At 43.8% G+C, this 9,695-nt stretch overlaps 1 protein-coding gene across 2 annotated transcripts; it reads right to left on the reverse strand.

Annotated features, from left to right (window-relative positions):
• Nucleotides 1–231: 231 nt before the first annotated feature.
• txlna (taxilin alpha) lies at nt 232–8,533 on the reverse strand. Of its 2 annotated transcripts, none has more exons than XM_033636226.2 (11): nt 8,421–8,533; nt 5,929–6,121; nt 5,478–5,735; nt 5,284–5,375; nt 4,221–4,391; nt 3,688–3,882; nt 3,431–3,550; nt 3,239–3,313; nt 3,056–3,148; nt 2,867–2,962; nt 232–849 (listed from the first exon to the last, which is right to left on the reverse strand). In XM_033636226.2, the coding sequence occupies exons 2-11, from the start codon at nt 6,110–6,112 to the stop codon at nt 520–522; spliced, it is 1,614 nt and encodes a 537-aa protein (XP_033492117.1). In that variant the 5' UTR covers nt 6,113–6,121; nt 8,421–8,533; the 3' UTR covers nt 232–519. The 2 variants fall into 2 exon arrangements, with proteins under 2 accessions (XP_033492117.1, XP_033492118.1); XM_033636227.2 differs by having other exon boundaries at nt 5,929–6,140; nt 8,421–8,503.
• Between the last annotated feature and the right edge of the window lie 1,162 nt (nt 8,534–9,695).

Genomic DNA, 9,695 nt, shown 5'->3' on the forward strand with positions numbered 1-9,695 from the left:
TGAGGCGTATTCCAGAGAGGCAGAGGACTATAAGTCATGTTTCTATTCAAACAGCAGCATGTGTCACATGTTTTTGGAGTGCCACAAAAATTGGGGTCATTTTACAACTAATAAATTAATTCATTTATCAACTTGTAAAACAAACACCACTTTGTGGAGCCAATAACATGTCTCCTGTAGTCTGCTTGTGGAGATTAACCAGACTAATGAATGAGTCATCAGCATCTGATTACTGCAGGAAAGATGCAAACCATGTAAATGCTTTAATCAAACTATTATCTTAATAAGGTTGTTCACTGTAAGTCAGTTACTGTGTGCGTGTAAATGTACTGACAGGCGAGGCACAATCTTCTCATCACCTTCATAGCGCCTGCAGAGCATGCTGGGAGGACACAAGTTACCCTTGCTATCTGATGAGCTTCATCCAGCAGAGGAGTGGGTGCTTGCAGGCTGGTGGCTTGTTGCTTGCTAGGTGGCTTGTTGCTGGAGGGGAAAGAGGAGACTGAGAGCAGCGGTGCTTCATTCCTGTGCAGCCACAGGCAGAGCCTTTGCTTCTTCTAGTAGGCTGTCTGTGTCCAGTTCTGGCTCACAGTGGCAGGACTGGGAGCAGGGGGTGGTGTCTGGGACAGGGTGGCCGCTGGGCTCCAGTAAAGAGTCTGTAGGTGGTGGAGAGGGGGAGTCAGTCCCTGGGTCGGAGGTGGGGGCTCCTGCTGTGCCTCCATCCTGACCGCTGAGGTTCTGAACCTTCTTGTTGAGCTCGTTGCGTTCAACTTTTAGAGCCCGCCGCAGCTTCTCGAGCCGCTGGACTTTACCCTGGAGTGCCTCAAACTCACGGTCCCGCACAGATTTCTGTAGACGACACACACACACATACACACACACAAACGATGCACATGTCAGCCTGTCTGCTTTAGTGTGAGAGTTACCTGCACTGACACAATCTGGGAGACAAACTGTGAATAAATCTGTAACATGTAATATTTCAAATCACATTTTTAAGGCCAGCTCATTAAAATAATTTGCTGTTTCACTTCATCACACAACACATTCATCCATTCTGTACAAATAATTGTGAACTTAAAGATATAATACGTAACATTTCCTCAGACCTTTACCTCCAGAACATTTGCTAAACTGAATATATATCAATATCAATGTGACATGTTGCAGATACAAGACTGAGAAAGATGAGGTAACAGTGACTTTGGCCCATGTCCTGTGACCATCAAAATCTAATCAGTTCCTTGTTGAGTTTCAGTGGACATTCGTGCCAAATTTGAAGATATTTCCTGCAGGTATTCTGGACATATTATGTGCATGAGAATGGAATGAACAGAACGGACAACCCATAAACATATTGCCTGCATAAAAACATGCACCATATTCCAGCCATCTAAGGCCCTGATCACACAGAAAAGGCCTGTTTCCACTGAAGAAGTTCCTGGTACTATTTGGGGGGCAGGAACTACTACAGGAACGTCCTCTCGCTCGGCCCTCTCAACTACTGTGTCTCCACTGAGAGAGCGGAGTAGGAGGAAGGTTCCTGTAAAGTTACCGGGCTCTGGATGTGACGTAATCGTTGCACGACCATTTTGACCGGGGCGACGTATTGGCGTAGGGACGCTGTTAGCTGTTAGCCCATAGCGGTGTCTGTAATAACTCAGTAACTCAATAAACGGTCCATGAAAAAAATATTTTTTCCAGCGAATGTCTTAGTTACAACATGATTGAGCTAACTGGAGTAGTTTCATGTCGTATCCGACAACGGGAGGCTTTTGACAGATGATGTCCTGATGTTAGCTTTGCTGCTGCTGTTAGCTGTCCCTGTCAGCTGATGTTTCTAGACATCGTGATTTCCCAAAACTGAATAAATACCACACATAGCAACACAAAACTGCTTTGCTAGTTCAATCATGTTGTAACTAAGATATCCGCTGGAAAAAATATTTTTTTCACAGACTGTTTATTGAGTTACTGAAGCTATGAACGAGCTAACTCTCGTCTGCTGAGTTTTAAAAATGCCGGCTATTTTGTCGCTTTCTGTTGACGTCACATCCCTCCTTGAGTATATCCAATCAGCACCAAGTAATCCCCAAGCCCCAGCCAGGAGTTTTTCTGGGCCGTTCTAAGTACCTACTCCGAGGCAGGGACTTGTTTAGCCCCTGTAAAAGTTCCGGAACTCTGTCCTTCGGGGGTTGCCCCGGCCCCATAAAATTACCCCGAAGTTCCTGCGGTGGAAACAGGCCCAAAGCAGCTGGAGGCAACTTTCTGTAATTGTTTTTAATGAGAATGAAGCTTTTTGCTTGCGGTTGTTGCAACTTGTGCCTCGCATTTCTGCACTCTAGGCGCCTGGCGTTTTTGCTGAAGCACACTGAACTCCTCGAGTTAAAAAAAACTTCAACTCAAAGTGGAAAAGCGCCCCACGTCATCTCTCTTTCGTCATTGTCCGATGGGATGATTTGAGAGGCGGGCCTTCTGTGGTGGTCACGACAACAAGTTTACAGTTAGTAAACAATGGAGGAGAAACTGGTGGTAGCAGTTGCTGGATACCCAGAGCTATACGGCCTGATGATAGACAGCAGGTTGTCAAACTGCCCCTGAGTCGTCCTAAAATATGCCTGTAAGCGTCCATGATGGAGGAGAAGCTCCTGGACCAACTGGTGGTACTCCCCATGATCCAGCCTCTTTTTTAGGGTCTCATGTACCCACACAGATCTCTGTTTATCTGCTGACAGCCTCTCACCCTCAACCAGAGCTACAGACAGTACCCTCTGCCTCAACATGGCAGCAGCTACACACTGATTACTGCAGGAGAAATGCAATAAAAAATAAGTAGACTGATAAATATAAACTAATGCTGCTTTACCTCCTCTGCCATCTCCAGGAGAGCCTTGTTGCTGCTCTCCCACCTGGACCGATACATGGCCGTCTCCTTCTCCAGCTTCTTGATCTTCTTGGTCATCTGTAGCACGAAGGAAAGAAAACTGTTAAATCCCACTAAAGGCAAATACACTTCTGTCTATGCTGAACCTCCACAGTAACGCAGACACCTCACCTTCTCCATCTCCTGTTTGAATGTGGTGAAGACCTCATTGCTTTTGGACAAAGTGGTCTGAAACTCTTCAAACTTCTCTGTGTAAAGTGACAGCTGGAGAACAACAACAGGTTGGATCACATTAGGGTGCAAACATTTCAACAGTCGAGCTATAAAGGTGAGGAGCAAAGCCTGATGGGAAACCTGCTGTTTGAGGTGAACTTCCTGCTGCTTCATCAGCTCACACATCCTTTGAGACTCCACTGCTTCTTTCAGCAGCTGAGAAGACGAGCGAGAAACACAAATAACTGTAACACTGATGTTTAATGACCAAACACACTGCTTTTGTTTTGTTGTTGATGTGAATGCGTTTGTGTGTGTTCAGTGGATAATTACAAATTCTTTCTCTCTGTCGTGTCTCTCCTCCGACTCCTTCAGCAGCTCCTGAGCCTGGTGCAGCTTGGCGTCCACCAGCTGCTGCTGCAGGTCTTTGTGCTTTACCACCTTGTCTATGTGCTGGTGGAGGGTTCACAGGGTCAGAGAGAGAAAAATCCTCATCACACAACCATTAAAAATGTGAGTTATACACACAAACATGCTGCACTTCAAAGATGCAGTCGTGGAGCAAAGTGCACACACACACACACACACACCTCCTCTCGCAGTTTGTATTGCTCATAGAGCTTCTTCAGCTTCTCAGCCAGCTCCGTGTTCTCTTGTCGGAGACTGGCGTTCCTCTCGTTGTGCTGCTCCATCTGAGCCTGGATGTCGTTCAGCGTCACCTGGAAATGGGAGGTCACTTCCTTCCTCTTCTCCTCCTCCAAACGCGTTCTTTGCATCCCCTCCTCCTGCAGACGGACAGAAGTGGACGATGTGTGATGTGTGCAGAGGGAACGATCGTGTTGATTTCACTCCTAACTTAATGCACCTCCACTAACTACAGTTTGGTAAATATCTGTCAACACCAGTTTATGTAAAACACTTGGAGCAGATGCATGTACATATACTGTGTTATAACTGATGCTTAGTAAATATACGGCAGCTTCTCTGAGGAGTCTGACACCACATTTGAATATATTTATGAACTGGATAAAGCTGGATCTTAGACTATGGTTGCTGAAGTCAATTACTGAATCAATACATGAATACAGCGTCTATACTCTTGATATCGGTGCCGTTTTCGTACCTTGAGTGAGCGGTTGTGTCTCTGCAGCTCCCTGCAGAGACTCTCCAGCTTGCTGCGAGCCAGGATGGCCTTGCTGTGTTCGTTCCTCAGGTTGTCTTTCTCCTGAACCAGCTGGTTCTGCTTCTTCTGCAGCACTCGCATCTGCTTCTGGGTGTTACGGTGCTCCTCCAGCTGTCACGAAAACAAAGACGTGTTTTGAGGTGTCACTGTCAAAGATTAGACTTTTATCAGCAGCTGTTATCAGCTGTTATCGGGGTGTTGCTGCTGGATGATGGTTTAAATGTACTGATCTGTGTGGGGTCATAAAAACTTATAATTCATTTATATTAAAACATTAATCTTGTCTGTAGTAAACTCAGCTCTGTTTCCAAAAAGCTGTTAAAAAATGTAGGACATATTAGCCTTTCATAACACCCCATTACATCCATCCTGTCATGTGTAGAGCTGCCCCCAACAGTCCTCATCAGGGTCCATCAGTGGACTAGCCTCCTACATAACATCACTGCAGTTCCACCTTCATCCTCTTCATCCATCAGCTCTGACACAATGCCAAAATCACACATCAGCTTTCTCCAGCTCACATACATCCAAACAGATGGTCTGCCATTCAAACGTGCGCACACAAACAAATGCAGTCAACATAAGCTTTCTGACGGCACACACAGCCCCAGCAGATCATCTGAGGCCACCTGGCATGGATTGAGGTCACAGGACAGAGATCTGCAGTGCACCACTCTGTGTCTGTTTGACAGAGATCGCTGCATCTCTTGAAAGGCACTCCTCTGTGTCCACACAGAGCTCAGCTGACGAGCCCAGGAAACCATGTCTTATTGTTTTAAAGCCCCACCTCTGTGTTTTTTTTTATCATTTTATATCATATTTTTCTGAGCCATTTTCATAAAAGTTGACTACCCACACTGTTCTACAAATATTTCTTTAAAATGAACTTCATTTTGTGCTCAAAGATAAAAAAGAAAGGTTGTTGCGAAAACAGGAAAAAACTGTTTGTGCTCCAGGCTCACCAAACATCCATATCACCGTATTTACAAAGGAGTCCACTCACCAGTTCAGCGTACTTCTTACAGAGGCCTGCGAGCTTTTCCTCTGGGGTGCTGAGTGTGTTCAGAGTCTGCATGAGGAGAGTGATCTCTTTACCTGCATGAACAAGGAAAACAGAGACAAGACAGAATCAGAGTTAGTTTTTGCATCTGTAGAAAGCAACATGTACTACACAGTCTGGAGTACGTTACTCCTCACCTAGACCCTTCACTTTCTTCTTCTCCTGACTCTTCTTCTGCTCCTTCTCCACGCCGTTGCCGGCTCCGTTGACTTTGCCCTCTGGCTTGTCGTCCTCCCTCTCGTTGGTCAGCCCGTTGAGCTCTGGGCTGTGTGACTGGCCGTTGGGCACCGTGCTGGCGTCGTCTGACATGCTTTCCCGACAGTAGGTGCTGAGGATGTCCTCGAGCTGACGGCTCAGCTCCTCGGCCATGTCACATGGAAGTGCTCCCTCTGCGACTACACACAGTGGAGGAAGAACATGATTAAAAAAGTTTTTGACTTCTTCTTGGACTCTAGAGAAAGATGTGAAACCACACTGACAAGAAGACAAACTCCTCTCCCTACTGACCATGTTATAAATGGTTATCGTGTTACAGAGGCAGTCTTGTCAACAACATAGCGTTTGCCTTGTAAATAATTCAACCCTTACCTTCACTTCCTGCCTCATCACCTTGTGGAGTTGTGTCTGTCTGTGGCGTCTGTGGCTCAGACTCTTCAGGGCTGTTGCTGTCCAAGCTGTCTTTAGCAGCTGCAGGTGACTCCATCCCTCCTGCTGTAGGTGGAGCATCCTCACCGCCCTGGGTGGCAGACTCTTCTGTGTCTTGTTTTATCATCTCTGGTATCTGTTACAAGCAGAAAAACCTGCGATACTTAACAGGCGCAGTGGCAATGAGACAACACAGTATAATTTTAACACAACACGGAGCAGCACTCGTTTACACTTGAGCTGATTCAGCAGTTTTAACTCAGAGAAACATGAAACACCACAAACACGTTTGTCATCTTTTCTTCTAGACCCAACATTGGGTCAGCTGCTAAACCCCCGATCTTTGACCTTTCATAGGCTCAGTCACTGGTGTTTGTTCATTTCTAAAGCCATACTCAGTAAACTCCTGTCATACATTTGCACTTTGATTGGACAGAGATCTGACTGTAGCTACAGTCTGAGATCCTGAGATTTAGTTTTGTCTGTTCCTAGTTCACAGACTGAGTTGGGAAAGAAAGCTTTTCTGTGCTCTGCTCCTCTCACCTGCAATTAGCTTTAAAAGATTTGAAACTACATGACCAGAGGCCTGTTTTACAAAGCCAGTTCATCTTACCCGGGATATCTTTTTGTTATGTGGTTTGACAAACCTGTCACATTGTCCGTCTGGATAACAGGTACTACAAAGCTGGTTATCAGCTAATTCAGTCAACTCTGGGTTTTCCTATCCAGCTACAAGTGTCTTCATGTGGAAGAGGCAGGGCTGTTAAATACGAGCAACATCATCAGAACCATGAATGAAGGAGACACTAAAATGTCAGTTGTGTGGAATGTAAACAACAGTCTGTAATCCTGAAATGGAAAATCTAGAAACATCGAAAACACCATCCAAACATTCACCGTCAGCCGAGACACTGAGCTCTATGTGACATTAGTATTTTTTGCTGTTTAGTGTGATGATGATGAAACTCCTCTGAATGTGTCACATAGAGACTTTAAAGTAACACCAGACTGTTTCTGCTGCTCAAGTGAAGAGTGGAAAAGTAGTTAATGACTGACTGATGTGTGTCATTTATAATAACAGGAGCTGATTAACAGTGTGTGGATTATTTTACTAATAAAATATGATGTGTTTTATCCTCGTTCTCATCACACAGGTGTCTCATGTTATTCTGAGCTGCAGTGATGAATCACAGCGTCAAATATCAACACTGTCACTGCGACTAAAATAAACTTTGCATCAGTTAAAATCATGTGTTCAGTGTGTAAACCATTTCTGTGTTTGTGAGAAGCTGGTTTAAAACCAGTGGAAACAATGAGATGATTCTACTGACCTGTAACAACACATAAGCTCCTCTTTTTACCTGAGACTCTGGACTTTGGTCCATGGATACTTTTGTCTTCAGTGATCTGATTGGTCAGAGGTTGGGGTGTTGACAGGCTGTGATCGGGTCAGCTGTTCAGCATCAGTTACCATGGTGATTTGTCATGGTAAAAAGAGAACCAGCTTGAGTTAACCCTGACGTTACCTCGCTAACCCCAAGGTGTCAGCTGGGTTTTGTCATTGTGCGTAGGTGTTCTAACATTTCAACATGTTACTGCAGATCTTTTATGTTTTTTATTGCGTGGCTGTTTGGCTGTAACTTTCTGTGTGCTGCTGTCTTGGTCAGGTCTCCCTTGTAGGAGAGATTGTAGATGTTAACTGGACTTACCTGGTTTAATATGGGTTAAATACAAATAAATACAAAATATATGTACAGATATCAAGACAGATTTTTTTTTTTTTAGACGGTGCTTTAAAATAAAAATGAGAGATTGTATTACCTAAGGTATGCTGGTAAATATAAGATGTAAAAAGCACAGAGGGTTAAATATGAATTGCTAACAGGGTGTTAATATCTTAAGAAGATGTAAACGCACCGTAAAGGGAGACGGATCACTACAGACACAGTAAATATAACCACTGCTTTGTGAGTGTTAGTCAAAGCTAGACTGAAGCCTGGAAGCTAATAGGTCATAAAATATCCTGACTCTTATGTGTGTGTGTAACGCAGGTTGATATTTTATAAAGAAACTTTAACCCGTCTGAATAGTAGCTGTAGCTGAATTCTGTCATTTAATCAGTTATGCTAACATAAAAGTATTAATAACCTACGTTAACACTAGTTTTAGCTCCGCATGTGCACTTACAAATATCCATTTCCCCGTCCTCACTAGCTTTCGTTTCACCACTTGCTATCGAGCCTTCACATTACGTTAGCTAGCACCTGCTAACGCTCGCTAGCCGCCAGATGCAGCTAAATTAGCTTACACGACCAACAGTTAGCCGTCGCTGGTTCATGTATACAGGACACGAACATGTTAAAACACAGACAGACCACACGTGTACTTCTCTCTACGTTATATCCCGCCTTCTAACATGTTAGGGAAGTGTTTACCTTCAGAGTCGAGGAGGAAATATGTAGTGTGTCTGTGAACTGCAGGTTTCCTCAACAGCGTGAGCAAGAAAAAAAGACTTCCGGTCATAACTTTGGATTCTTCTTCTTCGTTGATGTTTTTAATGGCGGTTTAAATCCTGGCGGGATGATCTGCTGCCATCTACAGACGATCTGTGGAAATCCAAATGTCCATGTGGCTCAGTTTATGTGAGAATTAACGTCAGTATTCACGTTTTATAATCTATAAAGAAGAGATAGTTTTTTGGTGAAATAAATAACACTTCCAGACAATCCAAACAAAATATAATTTTAGATATTGATTATCTTTTAAGCAGTTTAATATCAAGGTTTCAAAATTATATATTGTCATATTAACAATTACATGGGCAGTTGCTGCCACTGAAAAACTTGGGTCACAGACTCCCTCCAATAATGCAATTTAAGTATGAAATAACAACAACAACAATAATATTAACTCTGATTATAATAATAATAGGGTACTAGTCCATACCCATTGAGTACAGCATACCATACCATGACTTAGTCATACCAAAAATTAGAAAAACCCAACATTGGTCCACAGGGGGAGCCACAGCGATCGGTCGCATTTTAGCCATTTTGAAGCATTTTTCTGTTGTTATAGCGCCACCCAGTTGCCGATTAGAGTTAAATTTCTCCAGTCACCTTGAGGCGTCCTGTTCTACATATCTACCAAGTTTAGTAAAAATCCATATGGCGGTTAGGCCTAGATAAGAAATGAGCTCTCTAGCGCCCCCATTTTGTTTGATGGGGTCAATAATGGAGGGGTCCCCTCAGATTATGTGTGGTCATATGCCTACAAAGTTGCATGGTGATGGGTGAAACCCTTGAGATGTTATACACCTTTATGTGATGAGCCACGCCCTCCGCAATATTCATTGCCTTAGAGAAGCTCAGTTTTAGTAAGTTTTCCAACTTTTGCCAAGAGGGAACTTAAGATATTGGTCCCTAGATTATGTTCACCCAGTTTCATGCAGATCGCTCAAACTTCCTAGGAAGAGATCCATTTGAAGTGTTTTTCAAAAAATTCAAAATGGCGGAAAATCTATATAAGCGGAAGTTATGGGTTCTTGAGGTAAATTTGTTCCTCATGAGGAGAGGCATCTCTGTGCAAAGTTTCATGTCTCTACCACATACGGGGCATGAGATACGCCCATTCAAAGTTTGCCATTTCAATCGGTTGCTATAGCGCCCCCCTTTGGCCAATTGATGTAATATTGCTTCATTGGCATCCTC

The sequence above is a fragment of the Epinephelus lanceolatus genome, chromosome 16 (assembly GCF_041903045.1).
Source record: "Epinephelus lanceolatus isolate andai-2023 chromosome 16, ASM4190304v1, whole genome shotgun sequence".
Taxonomy (NCBI): domain Eukaryota; kingdom Metazoa; phylum Chordata; class Actinopteri; order Perciformes; family Serranidae; genus Epinephelus; species Epinephelus lanceolatus.